Below are 20,354 nucleotides of genomic sequence, written 5' to 3' on the forward strand. Positions count from 1 at the left end.
CGTGTTCACACACCGCAGGTCTGGTATGTAGTTCTCATGTGGGACAGAATTGCAGATTTGAAATCAAGAGGAACTGGAAAGGAGTGCGAATGTGGAGCCTCTAGGGCGACAAAGTTGTTCCAGGGTGGGGGTGTAAACAAGGCAAACTGTTGCACAAAGACACATAAAACTTGAGGGAGGAAGGGGTATGTGGGACTGGGAGGAGACTGCAGAGCACAGGGGTGATCTCATAGTTCCTCTTTACAGCCATCTCTCCTGCTGATAGGTTGAGAGAACTGTCAATCACACCAATTCCTTCTGAGCTCTGGGAGGTTCTGACAGTAGGGAGGTGGAGACAGGGGGAGAGGGAGTGTCCATGGTAGTTTTCTCTCTGAGACACAGCAGACACCGCACGATCTGACAAGAAACTGAAACACAGCCTGACTTGCAAAGCAAGCCTAGCCAGGAGCTCTCTGTGGCTCCTGTTTATTTCCTAAACTTGGAATCCATCTTGAACGGACACTCTTGAAGCTTGCTTCTTTATTTTACTCACTTTTTCTCCTGGGGTTTCCTTAAAGTTTGGACGTTTTCCTCTTCAGAGCAGCTTTGGAGTCGAGTGAGAACAGGAAGCAGGAGGTCGAGGAGGAGGCGGGGGCCGCTCTCAGTTTAAAGGCTTAACTTCACTTGTCCGCTTTTCTCACCTGCTCCTCGTCTGGAATGAAAACACCAGAGAGCTTTCTGTGACAGACAAGACAAGAAAGAAGATCCACTTCCTGGAAAGGGATCTGTTTTTTAAGCTCCAAGGGACACGGACTACACAACACAGACAGCCTCTATTGATGAGTGAGCGTCTGATGGTGTGTTGTTGCCTCACACCGCCCAGTCTTACCTGTCTTTGACTCGGTTACCCTTCAGCATGGCCAACGTCAGTCCCTTCATGTCACCGGGGCCCATTTCCCAAGTATTCTTCCCCCCGGGCGGGCCGTCTCCTCCTGGGTCGGTGGTAATGCAACAAGGTATCCCGGTCTCTGTCCCTGCGTCCCAAACCCCAGGATTCCCTCCACTGGACTCAGGGGTGGCCCTGGGGCCCGGCGGGGCTTCCGCTATGCTGTCTATCCCTCCGGCACCAGCCGGTGTCTCCTTCATCATACAGATTGGGCTGACCAGGGAATCTGTACTTCTTCCCCAGTCTGCAGACCTGGCTTACATCAAACAAATTGCATGCTCGATTGTGGATCAGAAGGTAAGTGCCACTCGATGGATTTTGCTTTGAGGTTTGCACTAGCAGCTTTGCACAGCGCAAACGGAAGTTTGGAAGGAACACATTTGCTGTCTCATTTGCAGTTTCTGTATTGAGTTTGCAGGGTGTTGGTTTAGAATAGTCTGAAACAAAATACAGAATTAACTTTTGGATCTGTTAAAACGAATCCACCCAGAAAAGGATCCAGCCACACAAGTTGTTGATTTTACATTTGATAATTTGACAGAAGTTAAAAGGATTTTCTTTACAGTAGTGCCCCTTTTTCTAGCATCTAACACTCAGTGTATGACACAAATTTCTTATGTATCCCCTAATGAAGAAACCACTATTCGAGTTCTTGGAAAACTTGGAATGGTTTAAAGAGATTTGACATTACTATGCTCATGATACCAAGATTTGGGTTAAATTTCCAGAGAGTTAAACACTGGTAGGAAAAAGTATGTAAATATTAGTCCAAAACACAGTCCATTAAACTGTAAATGCCATTGCTGGGAAACACTTTACACCATAGTGGAAAATCAAAAACACTATATGTTGTAGTCCAACACAAAAGCAGAATCCATTTCCACTGCCAATAGGCCGCCCATTCTAACCATATGTACCTCAAATCTGCCCTAGTTCAGAACAACTAAGATTTTATCAGCCAATCCAACTGCAAAATGATTCAATTATGAGATTTCTGTGCTCTGGGCAGTGGCCAGGACAAGACTATAAGCAGTTTTTGGAAAAGTTTGTTTTTTCAGGAAGCGTTAGTAGAATATCACAACACCAGTAATCATGTTTTGTAATAATCCCCATTAAAACAGAGCTCTGACTTGGTTCACGTGTCGTTATGAAAGGTAAATTTGAAGGTACTTCACGTTCCAGAACTTTCTATGGATCTTGCTGGTCCACTCCTGTTTATTTGACCAGGCTCTGTGTTTAAACACAGCTCTGTTGCTGTTCTGTATAGGAAAATCTATCTTTAATGGGTATAACTGATTATAAGTGACTGCACTTTTTCCTTTGACCTACAAATCGGTTCATCACAACAAGTCCTTTGTTGCGTCCTCTGGGTTGGGACCTTTGTCAGTTTGGATTTTGGCTCATGCTACCTTCTGTCTCTCTTTCCCTCATCTCTCTTTGGCTTTAGGCAGAGTGAGTCACTGTGTTCCCTCTCTGTTTATTCAAACGGCTTCTTCTGTTCCACACACACTGTTTTCCATTCACTTGGAAGGTAATGTGGCAGCATGTTTATCCTCCCACTAAGACTCAATTTGTATTCTTCAAGGACTGGTTTTCTTTTCCTTGAACTCCTAAAGAGACTGTAGAGTCTATATGATGCATAAAATAAGCCATTGCGGGCCTTTTCCGTTTCATCCTGACTTTAGCTCCAACCATAATAAAAAAACCTGATTTAAGTCTTCAGAGTAGAGTTGAAGCGAAACTTTGCAGTACCGGGTTAAGAGTACAAGGCAAGGACAGTCCCTATTGATTCGGTTGTCCCTGTTGTTGTTCTTCTGCCTGCCTGTTTTCCCTGCTGGTCCAGCACGTAAGCAAGCTATTGTCAGTAGGATAAAGAGAAGGAAATGGAGCCTGTTTCCTCCCAAAGTGGGAAGGCATGGTGTGTCCTCTGCCTCTGAACTGCTCCCTGGGGCTTCCTCCAGAAGTTTGTGTTCTCATTGGAGGTTTACAGACAATGCATTATCTTTGCACGTCTACAAAACACACATCCCCATCGCCTGTTTTTACTTTCTTTTCAGAAGTTCGAGCAGCAAGGCTAGTAAGGGGTTTTATGGGAAGGTAGACTTCATTAAATTAAATGTACGGCATCTGGACAACATGTTTTAAATGGTCTTCATCAAAAACTTGAGGAAAGATATGAAGAAAGATTTGCACCAATTTGCACCTGTAAAAAAAGTGGTTGCGCACGATCCCTTAACTACGACCCACCCAAATTCTTCTGTCAACAGAAAACTGTGGGTATTCATTTTTTAATAGGGTCTTTATAAATCAAAAAATGCTTTGTGGAAAGGTGTACTGGCTTATTTTCGAGCAGATTTTGAACATCTCTCTATAGTTGAATCTGTCTGAATCATTAACTTATTTTTCACCGTAACATTAACAGAGGGTGTGGGTCAAAGTGCATGTCGAGTCTTGTCCATGTTTTAGGCAAGACTCATTACTATGTTATTAGATTTTCACTTAAGTGCAGTATGTTTTTAGTTTTTAGCTAAATCTGACTTGATAAAATTGAAACGGATGGTTGGAGATGAGTTACATGATCAAAGTGTACATATGGCAAGTTTAAACGACAAAAGAGCAAGTAAAACGATAACTTTGACTTGTTTTGATTTTAAATGCTTTCTCTTATCCAAACTTAAAGGAACAGTTCACCCAAAAATAAGAATTCTGTCATCATTTACTCACCCTAGAATTGTTCCAAACCTGAACGATGTCTTTTTCCTAATGAACACAGAGAAATAGATTTTGAGGAATTGAGGAAAGCAAACAGTTCTTGGCCACCATTAACTGCCATAGTAGGATATATTGCTTTATAAATGTCTTAGTTCTGTTGAATACAAAAGAAGATATTTTGAAGAATGTAGGACAGCAAACAGTTCAGTGGCACTTACGACTACCATCGTGATTTTCCTTACTATGGTAGTCAATGTGGTCCAAGAACAAAAAATGTATAGAGATTTGGAACGAAAAAGTCAGTGTGAGTAAAAGATGACAGGATAGTATTTTTTGGGTGAAATCCCCTTTAATATGCAGATACGACACTTAAGCCATTTCTTAATTGATTGTCCAAGTTTAAAAAAATCATTTTAAACATTGTGGTGCTGTCAACCATCAATCTGTTTAGCCTTACACAGAAACCGTTTCTTCACTAACGGCATGAGTTTGGGCATTGATACAATAAATGAAAATACATTTTAAATATTAAGTGTGACACTCTGTAATACTTCAATGAGATACAAATAAACATTCAAAGAAACTCATAGATACAGAAATTCTAAAAAGTCTGTCTTTTGTGTACCAAGACACGCATAAACTCGACTAAGACCAACAGCAAAATGAGCTCATGGCAATCTCAATTCCACCACAAACTATATCCATTCCAAACCCTACAGGTTAAAGAGGTCAGATATCAGAAGGGGTTTCCTGGTCCTGAGGAGTTTTCAGGACACCCGTGTGGAAATGTCAGGAGCTGGTTAAAAATCAGTTCTCATTTGTTTTGTGATAAATATGACTGCTATATGGGAAAGTGGGGTAGTTCTTCACCATACGACTGTCTTTCACTCCTGCACATTTGCATGGCTCCAGAAAGTCTTTGCATGGAAGGACCGTATTTCCTGACTAATTTACCAATGTACGCTAGTCAGAATTTGGCTATGCAAAACAAACACATGCATGTGGGAACTAACAGCAGGAAGTGATTGACATACGTGAGGTGAGAAAAGACACGTTTTGTTAGGTTTATTGTCTTGCTAGCTGATCTGAGAGTAGTTTGCATTTAATCTTAATGTAGAAGATTTCCATAAGAAAGATTGGCTGTAGATTTAAACGCTAACTTCTCTCATTTGACTTACAGTGAACTTTGTTTGATTTCTTATGATTTTTTAAATTATAGCAATTTTTTAAAACTGGTTCTGGTGTATTTATTCACATTGTGGCGCACTGTGTAAATACATCAGTATGTGAATAGGCCTATGCCATATTGAGTTATTTGAATATCGCAAAAGTAATTGTATATATCAAAGCACTGTGGTTTTAACATATGATACCATCATTGTAACCGGACAGGACCACAAAATGTTTTTGTAAGAGTGATGACGAAAATGCTACAATGCCTGAGGTTCCCCGGGGGAGTACAAAAAGAGAAAACAAACAGGTTCGGTACAAAAGACGAACTTTAGTTTTTATCTTGTTGGAAGTTACGTGGGGGTGTGCCCATTCTTGGGCGCTCAATTATGAGGTCACAGATGTTTTTTGTTACCCTACGTAGTGTGGCTCACCCAAAGTGTTGTGTGCAGAACAACTGTGGTGTGTCTCCCTGCGTATTTAACAGATCATAGACTTATGTGTCTGTCATCATACTATGCAAGTCTGAGTTTTTAGCATGTTGCTAAGCTGCTGCTAGGTTTTCTGGGTTGTTGTTTGGGTTGGGTGGTTGCTTTTAAGCAAAGTCTGTTTAAGTCATGCCACTCAGCGGCCATGTTTGCAATGCCTCCACACTGTGAAAAACAACTATAGAGCGTTTCATCTAGCGGTTGAGCTTGGTATTGCGGTCTAAATTCAAAACATTAGAGAGACATGTTTAGCCAAGTAACGCTTCTTCTCGGTTTCTTTTGATTGTTTTCAGAAATAATCTACAGGCACTCTGTTGTTTGCGAATGTGTATCGGAACTTCAGTTGGGGTCACAAAAGTTTGCATTCGAAGAAACGTATGTTTATGGTGTTGAGATGAAACCATCTATAGGATTTACTTAATTTTGTTTGACGGTTATTTTAAGTAAATTTGACTTAAATTTTTGTGTCAAGTTTTTGCACACAGTTTTTTAAGTAAAATGTACTTTAAAAAATTGTGTGCAAATTTAATCGTACTATTTTTTTACAGCAAGCAGCTATTTACGGCATACAGTAGCAAGACCCAATAAAATGGCATATTTTTTATCAATAATTTGATCATAACTTTGGTATTGCTATAAGCTTAAATTGTGCTTTTTGAGGTCGCGTTAGCTATTGCTCACAGGCTGGCACATCACAACAGCCACATGACCAATATCAACAGTTAAATCAAGCTTTTCAATTAACGCAAGTCTGTCAGTTTTAAATAGCAATGTCACACCTTGCTAGTGAAATAGTGCTCAGTTCAGTACAAACACACAGTCCTTCATTCCAAAGCTGGCACCCCGTTTGGTTTTGAAACGTGGTGTTTTCCTCCATGCTGTGAGTAAATCGGTATGTAATTAATCTTATTAGCATTCTATTCTTTACAGACCCACTGTGGTTTGAAATGGGTTTCTTTCGGCTAAAGTGGTGATGTCGTAGGGTAACACAAATCAAAGCAGATTAGTTTTGTCGGGAAAAGAGTTCAAATTGGTGGCTCGCGTGTGCTTGAGATGACTATTTCGTGGGGTGGGGTGAACGTTAAGTGTGGGTGGAGTGTGCATGCGAATCTGGGGAAAGTGGATCAGTTTGTGTGTGTGTGCAAGCGTAAGAATAGAGGTTTTTCTGTGTGTGTTTTCTGTCTCAAACCCGGTTTGCTGCAAAAAGAAATATGGGTGGGTAACCACAGCGGAAAAAACACATGATCTCAGGGAGAAATCTGCTTCCAGATGTGTGTGTTCTCTCATTTGTAAGTTGCTCTGGTTAAAGCATCTGCTAAATGAATGTATATGTGTGTGTTTCAGTCCTTCACAGAAAAATAACAATGTAGTATATGGTATGCTTTTTAGTGATAGACCGATATATTGCCATGTCTGATAGGCCTATATCAGACCATATTTCATTTTTTTAATTATCTGCATCAGCTACAAAACCTATATTGGTCAGCACGATGTTTTTGGACATCTACCAAAATAATAATGTTATTATTTTGCCATGTGAACATACCATGGTACATTAATCTTTGTTTGTTTGCAATTGTGTTCATACTGATAGATCAGATTAAATGGGGTTTGAGGGAAAGTTTACCCAGAAATAAAAATTATTATTTATTTTCCCTCATGTTGATCAAGATCAGTATGTGGCTCAGTGTATATCTCAGTGGTTTTGTGTCCATACAATTGAAGTCAAAGGAGGTCAATGTAGTTTGGTTATCTTAACAAAACAAGAATGACTATTTGTTTTGAATAAGTCTGACCGCAGACCCTTCAAAATAAACTCAAAAGTACAAAAAAAAGATTCCCTTCCATGCCTCCATCTCTCCTCCTTTCTCGCTTTCTCTTAAAAAAGCACAATATTGGTTATATGGTTGGAGGCCCTTGGGATAGCTGTTGCATTCCTATTGGCTTACCTGTCCCATCACCCTGACGCCTTAGTCACAAAAGCTCATTTCAGTACGGTACAGCGCACACTCCATTAATTCTCCTCACCGGGTCCCCTCCACCCACCCCTTGCTTACCAGCCATGGCTCTCGTGTTACCATTCGCTTGAATTAAAAAGGCCTGCTTTGTTCCTTGCCTCGGCCCCGGGCAGCTCGTGTGTGATAAACTCCCACAAGTGCAGATAATCCATAGAGCCAAATAAAATCTCTGCATGTGTGTGACCACAGCATGCAAGTTAACCATCTTAACCAACATGCTGAGCTCAGAAGTTAGACGGTTTCTATACAAGTTCTATACAAGAAACAAAATGTATGAAAATGGTTTGAAATAACAGTGAGACCAAGAAAAAACGAATGTTTACTGTGAAACATGTACTGGATATCTATGGGATGACCATGCTGTACCAGAGGGTTTAAAGTTACGATAAGCTATGTAAAATTTGCCTCTCTGCTGCCATTTCTCTTTAAAACATAAAAGTGCATTCTTTTTCTTTCCTCTCTCTGCTACTGTGACCATACAAATGGCAAAAAGGTCACGTCTTGGAGATCATTGTTAAAAAGCAGAAGTGTGTCAGTTGTTGCTCGAAGTATCATTGGTATTGTTGCAATCTTCCAGTCTGTTGTTCTCTACGTAACAGGTCCCACCATGTGTGGAATGTAAATTTAGCCTTTGCACTGTTTTCCATGAGACAGACCTTCACCTTTGCTTCACATATCTGCTCGTGACTCATGAGAAAGCCATGCACATACAATATACCTGCGATTGTACGGCGCTGACGCAAGAGCTTTAGACAAAGAAACAGACTTTCCTCCATAAGCTTTTCCCTTGCCGCTCTGAACTCGGGGTGGACACAAACAGGAAGTCAGGCTCTTAACCCGGATAATCTACAGAAGCATCACTGTAGTTTACAGAGTCTGACAGGCTTCCTGACGTTTGGGAGCAAAGCTGGAGAGTGGGGTGATCCAACTGTTTTGTCCTTTTAACTTGAGCATGCGAGAAGGTCTGAGTACTCTGTAAAGTGAATACGGGAATTTTGTGAAAGTTAATGAATCTAACCAATTCTTTAGAAATCAATTGGGAGCTTCATTCCAGTTTTGCTGCAGAGACTTTTTGTTCAGTGTTTGTATTATCCAAAGTTGAAATTGGTCACTTTGATGTGGCCTTGTTGTTTTTTCAAAATGGACAAAGGGATAAAAGAAAAGTTGGACAAAGGTGATCAGCTGTGGTTTTGCTTAGTGCTTATTCTTATAGTTCTTGGAAATGCAATTTCTGTGTTGATATATTTTCTATGGAAACAAGAAAGTTGGTGGAATATACAAAAATCATATTTTTTCTTTACCCAATAACCTTTAGTTTGAGGGGTCCTTTATACAACACTGTTTTCCATTAAAAATGGAAAACCTTTAATGCATTTTAGCTATTCACCTACTGTAGATTACAACGCCATTTGGGGGACCTGAATATACAATCTTTTACTAAATACATTGCTAGTCTCTGTGTAAACTAAAAAAGCAATAGTATGTGAAAACATGACGGTGACAACATTGCGTGTTTCATTAACAAAGTAACATCATTAACTACTGGCCAGGCACACATACTGTAAATGCATGATGTAGAGTTTTTAGTTGTGTTTGGATTAGGGCTGTTAAATGATTAATCGTGATTAATCGCATCCAGAATTAAGTTTCTAAAATAATATATGTTTGTGTACTATGGATATTTATTTTGTATTTATAAATGCATACATGTAAATATATATTTAGGAAATAACTGCATGTATGTATTTATAATTCATATATATTTAAATATATATAAACATTTATGTGTTTTTTGTAAAAATGTTTTTCTTAAATACTTATGTGTATGTGTTTCTAAATACAAAATTAAAACGCACAGTGCACGGACATATATTTTGTAAACACAGACTTTTATTCTAGATACGATTAATCATTTAACAGCCCTTGTTTGCAGATATCGGTCAGCGGTCATCGTTTTGACAAAATTGTCATCTGTATGCAAACCTTTAGGAAACTAGTTTTTGCTAGTTTATTACGAGGTAGCTTACTTATTTTTACTTATCTAATTCGTTTGTTTAATTTGAATAGCAAAAACATACGAATATAAGAAAAAGACATAATGAAGTCCCAGCCCTAAACCCTAACATCACTGTTGTAAATGTCGATTGTACAAACAGGTAAAAATGAATACGAAATTGATATTCTATGAAATCGTTACAAATTGCCATGCAATTGTGTTGGTTGCAGAAGGAATATTAAGATTTCATTGGAGATTGTACAATCTTTTCTTTATCATTTGAAGAGAATAGAGACTTTAGTTATGAATTGCACACATCTGTTGTTTGTTTGTTTTGTTCGCAAGTACAATATAAAAACCTTAATTTTGACTTCAGACTGTTAAACCTGTCATTCTGTTGTCAAATAGTATACCGATGTCTCCTTGGCCAGAACGAGTCTTTAGATTTGTATTCAAATAACACTGAACTTCTATATCTTCTCGCATCTTAAAGTCCCATGCAGGGATTATTGCGCACAAGACGAACAGGGTGGGGTACTTAAAGAATGCTTAAGTGAATAAAACCGGACGTAATAGTTCCCTTTTGTCTTTCAGCCTATTGTAGAGCGTATGATGTCAATGTTGTATGTGATGTGAATCATCTTCTGACATCATTACTGCACAGTGTAAACTACTGACGGGGAATTCTTTATTCACTCCTGTCACACAGGTTGTTAGGTCAAGCCTCAGGAACAAAAACAGTTGGCATTCTGTTATGTCTCCAAGCTTGCAGCACGATGACATCACGCGCTCCAAAAATAGGTGACACGCTGAAAGAATTTGTTCCATCACGCAGAAACACAAAGGCCTGTGAAATTCCCGCTCTGGGCCAAGCGGTTGTTGGGTGCTAATGAGTGTGGCACGTTGACGTCTTTACGACGTAATTGTCATGGCAGCGGTTCATTCAACCTGAGTGTCTGCCAAGAACCATGGGAATTTCTTTTTTAGGCCCCTTAAATTTGTTTAGTTATGACAGAGGAACTCAAGAATGGTGTTCAATGGTTTTGTTTCATGTTCAAGTCTATTAAAATGTGCATTTGACTCTGTCAGTACTGTTTGTGAGTCTTTATAAACATTTGCATGCCTGACCTCTAATTCCTTACAAACAGTCTAGTTTCTGTCATGGGTTCACATTTTAAGCTTACAGTGGAATAAATGCGTCTGATATGAAAGAATTGTGTTGAAATTCTCCTCTCTGTGGAATGGTAAGTGTATTAGCTTCTGATGGAAACTTCTATGCTGAAAACAGCCGAGCATTGTTCCTCACATTTGTTTGGTTTTATCGTCTTCATGCGATAATCTCCTCTTGCTTCATACCAATAGCTCAAAGCCTCAATGAGTAGACTTTTTCGTTCACCAGAAACACACATTACTCAGTTCACTTTAAATGTCAAAAAACAGATTACACCATACTGGCATTTCAGCATTGTCGATGTGACATTTTGCATCATGGATGTGACATATAAACGCTCAGAAAATGTATTTGTTACCAATATACTAAACCATCTGTTTATATTTTAATACATATTTGATGAAAGAGTCGAAACAGTCTGTGCACAAGTTTTCTATTTTAAAATGGGAAATAAACATGAGTTATGGATGTGACAAATAAAAGGACAGTTTTTGAGACTTTTGTGAATTTTAATGTACAAACCAGAAGCAACAACACCAAACAAATGTATTCATCTTTATAGAATATAAAATAGCTACTTTAGTTTAATTTCCATGTCTTCATTTATGAGGAATTTGCATGGATGTGACAAAATGGCACTTACCTGATGATGGAAAATCATGCACACACACCAAAAAACATGCTTAAAAAATCAAAGAGACACTCCACATGCAACTGAACCACCAAATGTTGACGTCTGTGCCATAAGTTTGGTGAAAACCTTTGGTAAAAGCTTTTTTATGGTACATTTTTTCATGCATGTAATTGCCTATATGTTTTGCGCTAATTTGTAACCAACACACTTTATATAGCCTATACTTCTTATTTTATAAGTAAAAAAACAGAAAAGGTAACAGGTTTGCAAATTTTGTATTCAGTATGGGATGGCTAGTTTAGTTTGTAGTTATTGATTATTGTGTAAATAAAAGAAATCGTACAATGACAAACTACAGCATGACTGGGCATTTAAGCTGTCCTGTATGTTCCTTATGATTCCTTCAGATACAAGTACTGTGCATTTCCAGATGGCTTCGGATTGTACGTTGCACCTATAAGAAAAACGAATCTGTGGTATAAATGTTGCTAAAATGAGCGAGATCAAATACGATTACACCTACCTCATCGTTTATTTGTTTTTTTATTGGTCGGTTGTAGTAATTAAATTGCTGCTGTGCAAATAGCCATTATAGCGGGTAAATTGCCACATGAATAGGTGATATAAACAGTCTCCTGGTGTTATTTTCTCTTTTATGACTACACAATCAATGATGGAAGTGTAACAAAATATACTGTATGCACAGTGACCGGCAGCTACTAAAAGACTGTAGGTTTACTGTTTATTGAGATGTATTTATTTTTGGGTAAGCAGAAGGATATATTGAATAGTTATCGTTTTTCTTTTAATGATTAAACAGCTTAAACACACCATCGAAAAGTAACATCACCTCAGAGCGCTGTGTCTTGTCACCATGTGAACGTGGGTAAGTTTGTGACTTCAACGTTTTATTTATGGCCTTGTAAGCCAGTCTAATTTAATTTCAAATAAAGCACCAGTGCTAGCAATAGAAAACCACATATACTGTGTATGTTATGCTATTTATGCACAACACTCAATACACGAAAGGAAGTCGTGGTGATGATGCTTGTGTTTTGCACTTCGCTGCTATTTTTTGTTTTAGATCCATTTGCTGTCAGGCAGTTTAACCTTCTTTTAGACATCCTATTTTTTTAATGCAAAGCCCTTCCGGTTTTTTTATCTTTCTTTTGTTAATAAACAGAAAATATTGCATTTTATCGTTAACGGAACACAGGACCCCTGTAGTTTATCCAGGTAGTTCAACTGGTAGTGTTGCACTTAGTCATCACAAAGTCGTGGTTCTGATTCCTAGAGGAGAAACAAAATGATAAAACTGTACATTAAATTCACTGTACTTCCATTGGATGAAAGGGTCTGTCAAATGCATAATTATGTTTATATGAATCATTTTCACACAGTAAAAAAATGTAATGGCACAATAGATTTAATCCTTCCCGCATGGCACGTTTGAAAGCAGCATCACTGGTTGCCCATTTTCCGTGAAGCGGGTCGTTGGGTGTTCAATGGGCATTTCCATTACAATTAGCCGGGTTTTTGGATAGCAAACAAAGCTTAATCTAAGTAAAAAGTGACTTCTTTTTTCATTATTAAAGAATTTCTTTAGTAAGGATGTGGTGGAATAATAACAGTGTGAATTAAGTCAATGTGTTGCAACCATTAATTCTAAAACTACTGTGGGCAGAATTCAACCAGTCAACCAAGCATCACGTGACCATGACTATAGTACAGTAGAAAGCCACGAAGAGTTTAAAGGGGTTTGTAGATGAATGTTCATCATGCGTGTGCATCTTTATCTATGCTATGAAGACGACTTCGTCCACAGAATTGAGCTAAATCTGTCTGTTTCTGTTTGTCAATTAAAAAACAAACTCTTATTGTAAGCAGTATCTCACTAGCCACTCCAGAAGTACTGTAGTACATTAATGAGGTAATAATTACATACTTTTTTATATATAGTTCCTAGATTTATAATTTATAATAGACTGCTGGCATTAGTTTAGCTTTATAATGTAGCTTTGCAAGTTTTGTAGCAGCTAGCAATAGCATGATAGCTTTGAAAGCATAAAAGAGGAAAATCATCTCACCCTCACTTTAAAGCCAAACTGCCTCATGTCACATCCACCTGTGATATAACAGTACAATCACAAACCATTACAATAAAAATCAACACTAAAAACTAATTATTAGTGGTAATTGTAAGGCCTAGCGGTTTTGCGAACTAGGGTGCTCCAAGTTATGCAAATAAGCAGGTTAGGAGGTCCAAACATTGAATTTCGTCTGACATTTTTTGTCTTTAAGGGTCTAGTATAGGGTATATAAGTATATAAGATTTAAAAAGTATAAAAACTTCTTTTTGTGGATCACAATTGGAATTATGCTGAATAATATCCTGGCTCTCCCAGCTTGGTAATGGCAATGGATACCATTTTTGTAGCTCCGAATGTACATCCATCATAAAAGAATTATTAACGACTCCAAGGTTACATGTCCAGGGTTAATTCATGTATTATTACACAAAATGAAGCATTTGTGAGTAAAAACGATTAACATTTTGAGCATATTTAATCACGTTTGGATTATCATTGTTCTCACTCAAAACTGAGGCTCAACACACGAGTCATGTTTTTTTTGATTGAACTGTTCCTTAACCAAAAATATCAACATTTACACCGCTTTTTTGATTTGTGATTGCTACCAGGACTTTTTTGTATCAATGCAACCAGTCCATAATATTGCACATCTGTATATATCACATGAAAATGTCCAGATATATCTTTTTCATTTTTGTCACTCGTGGCTTCACACTTTTATGAAGATATTGACAGGTTAGTCATGAGGTGGGATCAGCTGTGTGCTTTATCCAGTGCTAGGTATTTTATGAGAAGTATCCTTCAGAAAAGCTGCAGGGATTTATTTACACTTGACAGTTGATATAAGGAAGGAACTGACAGTTCACACCTGGAAGTGCAAATAAATGTCACTCTTTTTATTACTTTCAGTCAGTCCACTGCCATATTACATGGAAACAAAGGGGAAATTGGCTATTCATAGCATGATATTAAGTGTCAACCTGCTGATGTCTGGTAAGAAAGACAGGGTCAGAGTCCTGACAGGTGTTTGAACTGTGTTTATGTAGTCTTCCACTGTGTTGTTTAAAACCACATTCAAGGGGCCAGGAACCTTATTGTCAGATATTGGCATAGTAGACGTTCCTAGTTTTGTTTGCTCCAATGATAATCAACTTGAATTCTGGTAAGATATGGTCATGTTGACATTCTGGGGGGAAACCAAGAACAGATGGGCTATCTGGGGGAGTAGTTAGGAGATTCATCTCGGCAATGAAGAGATGGATCATGTGAGTTCACGCTTCACTCCCATCACCACATCAAGTACGTTCTACATTTGTACTTTAACTTCGAACTTTAACTTTTATCGGTTTGTTAAGTACTTGGAAATGCTCGAAAAAATGAGTTTAGGTCACCGTGTGAAAAGGACGGGGCTTGGAAAAAGATGAGAAAAGAAATAAGGGGCAAGGCTTTCATAATTCATCAGAGGCATAATGGACGCAGCCGCCTGAGACCATGTGGGAAACACAATCCTAGTCAACACAAAGCACCCTTAGAAACCCAGGGCTGTCTCCAAGCGCAGCCCATGGAATGGCAGATATGATTGCATCGGCGTCCATTGTCTGACCCCTGTGCAAACATGCATATGAACAAATGAAGATGCATATGTAACCCACCGATAGTTGGCAGACAGTTGACCTGTGTTCTATATAAAAGTTATTTTTTGCAACTATTTTAGTTGATAGTTTAAAAGAGCATTGGGTTAGAAAGTAGGCATATCAAGCTTTAACAGAATATTTATGTCTAGTGTATTTCAGTATGCAGACAATTGTGAATCATCTTATTTGGAAGTCAATTGTTTTTGGATGTTGATGATGATAATATTGAGCAACATTTTCATTGGAGTCATGTTTGACTGTTAAAATAGATAACCACTGCCTGAACTGATGCTCACTAAAACAGATTTTAGTTAGTTAGTTATACACCAAATATAGACGTTAGACCATCGTGATAAAGTCAGGTGCTTTTCCCGGATTTAATCGTGCAAAGAACCTTTTTTAGACAGGAAGGACCAACACAACAAGCAATAACCAATCTTTTGTTCTTTTTTTATGTATGCATTAAGGGCAGGTTTATCGATTCTACATTACATTTACATTTAGACATTTAGCAGACGCTTTTATCCAAAGCGACTTACAAAGAGTTTAGGAGCAATAAGCGATATGTCATACAGTAGCCATAATACATTAGGTGCCAATACAAAGTTACTGGTTTCAACAAAAGCTAGACCACTACCTGTTGAGAGAAAGGGTTAGTGTATTTTTTTGTTTTGTTTTACTCATCTACCTCCAAATGGAAATTTGACAGTTTTGACTTTAGGATTCATTTTTACTTGATTGATTTTAGGATTGCTGGTCACAAATAATTAATTTTCATAATGAGTTATTATGAGTTTGTTTGATGAGTTTTAATGTGTAAAATGCGCAAAATCAATGTTGATATTTTGAGACTATAATCAAGTATTTCAAGAGCAGTTTGATTTGGATGTTTATACGGCATGCAATTCCCTCATAAATATTATTTTTAATTTTCCTCACTCTTACCCCTTTATTTCCCAAACTTAACATAACCCTTTACCTACAGATATTAACTGAAGAGGTTCATTATTGTTACGAGTAGTTAAGCTGTAAATACTGTTTAGTTATGCGGTACATCGTGGGCCGTAATCTAAAGCGTTACCAAAAATTACACATTGGATCGTTAAACCATTTTGAAAGACTGTACTGTCTGTTGTCTTTAAGTCACAAGCTGCTGTTGTGTGTGTATAGATGCTGCTCAGTAGTTGCAGTAGCAGGGCAGGTGTGGACTGTGTTCTTTGGCAGAGGCTCAAGCCTGTAGAACTACTGTAGTCAAGATGAAGGGTTGTTGACTTTCTTCTGGACACAGTATTTAGTGCGGAAATCACAAGCCCGGGTTCCTCTCCTCCTCTAAGTGAGGTGGAGGTTAACCAGATGTGTTCTGTAAGGTACACATGGGAATCCTTGGATGGTTCCGAAAATGTGAAAACAGGAAGTGGAGGCGTTGTTTTAGTTATGGAGCATGCAGTTCACTGCAGCAATTCTTCTCATAGTAAAGACAAATCACAAATCTAAACCGAGAACAATTTGAGAATTGCTTAAATGCTTACACTGTTAAACAAAAGTTTTTTTACCTAGTATTTGTTTTCCTGTACAAACATCTAAACATTCTTTAAATGAAATCGTTATACTTGAGAAGAAGAGATATTAAATGGATATTTTTAGGACTCGCAGGTGTCATTCCTAAACATTTTCAGAAGATGTCTCACCGATATCTCAAAGCATGCTCAACTTTGTCAAACTATCAAGGTCTGCGATCAAATCTGTATCTTTTTCTCTTTCTTCATCTCATCTTCGTCTCTTCCTGTGTCTGCAGCTGCTGGCAGCTTTGAAGATCTCTGCTGTCATGTCTGGGTTTAGCTTTCTCTCACCCCTGCTGATAATCGCAACATCAACATGATACCCCGCCCAACTTTGTGTTCCCCATAACCATGTCCATGAATGGAAAACTCCTGTCTCCCACCAAAACCCTTGAATAAAAAGACCCCACAACTTAAATGCGAAGCCAGGTTGAACCATTAACTGCGATTTCACTCATAAACAGGATTATCTACGGATGAATGCGTTTAAGAATGTCAGAGAGTGTTTTTGTGCCGAACTGAAATATCACCCATGATTCCTTGTTTCTCAGTGGAAAATCCCACTATATTTCATCAGTGCCAACGACACATGAGCCAAGAGTCAGGTTTAGTTTGCTGCTGTTGTGATGGATGTACAACTCACTGAGTTGTATGACATGCGCTGAATGGAGCTCTATAAACTATTCAGTAGGTCACCTCAGCTGATAAGCCCGTATGCATTTGACTGACATTAATTTGATTTTGTCCCACACTCTTTGACCCGTTGGACGGGGGGCGGGACGGGGGGCGGGTGGTATACTGTATCATATTTCATTCGTGTTGTTCTTTTGTCCTTCATACATGTAACCATGCACCTTCTTCATGCTATTGAGCCATACCCAGCTTTCTCAATTCATATTTTCTTCGGGTGGGTTGTCTTCTCTAGAGCTGTGAGCCACAGGCATATGATGATAGTAATGCAGAAATGCTCGATATCACACCCGACCGGATATGAGGTTGACAGTATGCCGGCACGGTCACAGCTGTCAGCTCAAGATGAAAAGCAGTCAGCTGAATCCACCACACTGCCTCTGAAGCTAATGGGATTTGCGTAACGGAGTCGGAATCCCCCTGCAACTCTCAATCACAAAAGCTGCTTCGGTGTCTTGTGCTAGTCAACATGACAGATTATCAAAAAGCTTTGGATGTGAAATAGTTTTGGAACGCCTGCATATTAGATTAGATTAGATTCAACTTTATTGTCATTACACATATACAGGTACAGTGTAACGAAATGTAGTTTAGGTCTAACCAGAAGTGCAATTAGCAAGTGCAGATATACAGTGTGAATAAATACAGAATACAATATTAGGAAAATACTATACAATGGGCATGTACTATGAAAATATGACAATCGGTATGTACTATGAATATGAATGTATATGGTTGGGAAACTGTTTTGCACATTATTGAAATGACTATTTATTTTTTAAAGTCGCATATGTTTGGAATAATTAGGTTAGTTAGTTTTAATAAATGTTGTGTTTTGACTGGGGAGATACGTTTTTTTGGGAATATACGTTTTTTTGTTTATATTAGTACATTGAACTTTAAAAAAAGAAGTAAAATCGGTGGCACTTTATTTTACAGTCCTGTTCTGTACATTTGATATCCTTATATACATATAGTATACAATAAAAAAGATGCATAAAAATGGTCATATTCCAGCTGGGGTGGCAGAAAAAAAAGACATGTTTTCAATTTATTTTAACCCCCCCTTGTAAAATTTGCTGTCTTTATCTGTAATTTGACATATTTACAGCATTTTTTTACAATCTTTGTAAACTAAAATGATTTTTTACAGTGTGTTACGTCCCAGATGTTTAGGGGTAGAGGAATGTAAACACATATTAAAATACTGTACCTTTCCAATGTGTCATGTGGACAAATTGGTCAAAGGTACAGTGCAAAAAACAAGTTATTTGCAGCGATTATATTTACAATATGTACAGAATTTACAACTAAATACAACACTCGGAAACCTAAGGTATGGGAGAAAGAGAGAAGGGACGCTAGCGGTGCTAAAGCAAAGAAATAAACAAAACAAATCTAACTCACATATAACCCTCTACTACCTAACCCACAACCAAATAAAAATACAACATCTGAGTAAACTCTTAAGTAAACTATACTATCTAACCAAAATGACTAGAAAAAACGTTCAAGGGTTGGCACCCGCTCCTTACCTACTGTGCTAATACAATAAATACGGTGTCCTTTGTGTTGCGAAATGTACGTCACGTGACATCCTTACCTGCCCACTTCTCTTCAAGTATACACATGGCACATGCACATAACACAGGGTTTAAACAAGGTAACGTACTGATTCAACAATCCAAATAACAAACTGTTGCAATCAAAACAACGTGGCGAAGCAACATGAAAGAGATCTTTTATTGGGTGGTGTGACCGTTAATTGAAAGACGGGGCGATGAAGTCCCACAAAAGGGGCGGGAACTGGTATATCCATGGACCAATGGCGGCATCTATGAAAGCGAAAGTAGAGAGAGAAACGGAGAGAACGAACAGAGCAGCACACGGACGTAACACAGTGTAACTGTATATGTACTGTCTATACCAGCTCTGTTCCTGACCCTGACCCATATTAAAATGCTTTCATTTACTCACCCTAGTGTCTTTCCAAACCTGTATGACTCTCTTTCTTCTTCAGTACACAAAAGAAGATATTTTTAAGAATGTCAGTAACAGAATGTCAGTAACACTCATTGACTTTCATTGTATGGACAGAAAACCACATTTTTCAATATATCTTTCGTGTTTCACTGACGAAAATATCATATACAGGTTATGAACGACATTAGGTTGAATAAATGGCTGATTTTATATTTTTGGGTGACTATCCCTTTAAGTCCATGTAATTTCACATATTGTAAAATAAAGTACAACTGGAATTACGTTTTTCGACCCTTATAGCGTAAACGAAATCATCTCAATTCGCGTAGCAGCTCTTGACACATCAGAACGACAAAAATCGAAGGCGCTTTTCGACAACAACAGGAAATCTTCAAAATGCAGCTGGTAGAAGCACCCCCCAGCATGCAACACTTGCACAAACACGAGAGGAGATCCCTGGTGGCTACACCTGTGGTAGATCGGCCATCTGTACGCCATCAGGACCTCTAGCAAATATATCTCTTCAAAAACATGATAAACATCCCCTGTAGCAGTAACTCACTTCTAAACTGGATTTTCCATATTCATCTACCAGCCAAACATCGATTACGGATGTTGTGATTGTGATGAGCTGTTGTAATGTGGTGAAGGCGTTAACTGCAGGAAAAGAGAAACATTGTAGTAGATACTGTAAGGGACCAGAGAATGTGTATATGAGCTAAATATGAATCTAATCTCTGTCTCTCTCTGCTTTGTTTTGTGCAGTTTCCTGAATGTGGCTTTTATGGGATATACGACAAGATCCTCCTTTTCAAGCACGATGTAGGCAGCAATAACATCCTGCAGCTGGTGAAGGCAGTGTCTGACATCCAGGAGGGCGATCTGGTGGAGGTTGTTTTGTCCGGTGAGTCATTCAGTAGTCGATTAGCACTATATGTGACTTATTTTATTTTTTGGCAATTGGTGGCAAACTGCATGATTGTTTATACAATCTGCTTTGGTCCCAGTGACTTTTATGTTTAGGGATTGAAGGGGTGGACCTTCATGCTTGGAAGCTTTTTTCTAATGATGTGCCTTTTGTATTCAGTTTTGTTCATATTTTGAATTGGCTTTTGTTTTAATATTTTTAGTTTTCATGTTCATTTATATTTTCATTTTTTAGCAACTTTAATATGTGTTTTAATAATTGTATTACTTATTTGTTTATTTTTTATGTTGCTATATAAGCTTATTTATTGAATTTTATTGAATTTTTCGTTTTAATAAAGTTATAGGCCATAT

General features: G+C 38.1%; 1 protein-coding gene across 1 annotated transcript in view; it reads left to right on the forward strand.

The window, feature by feature from the left end:
• Positions 1 to 360: 360 nt before the first annotated feature.
• Positions 361 to 20,354, forward strand: part of prkd2 (protein kinase D2) — a 32,960-nt gene continuing 12,966 nt past the window's right edge. The window contains exons 1-2 of the mRNA XM_056756828.1: positions 361 to 1,222; positions 19,839 to 19,977. Coding sequence (XP_056612806.1) covers positions 896 to 1,222; positions 19,839 to 19,977 — 466 coding nt within the window. The 5' untranslated portion in view covers positions 361 to 895. The remainder of the gene's footprint in view (positions 1,223 to 19,838; positions 19,978 to 20,354) is intronic.

The sequence above is a fragment of the Triplophysa dalaica genome, chromosome 9 (assembly GCF_015846415.1).
Source record: "Triplophysa dalaica isolate WHDGS20190420 chromosome 9, ASM1584641v1, whole genome shotgun sequence".
Taxonomy (NCBI): Eukaryota; Metazoa; Chordata; class Actinopteri; order Cypriniformes; family Nemacheilidae; genus Triplophysa; species Triplophysa dalaica.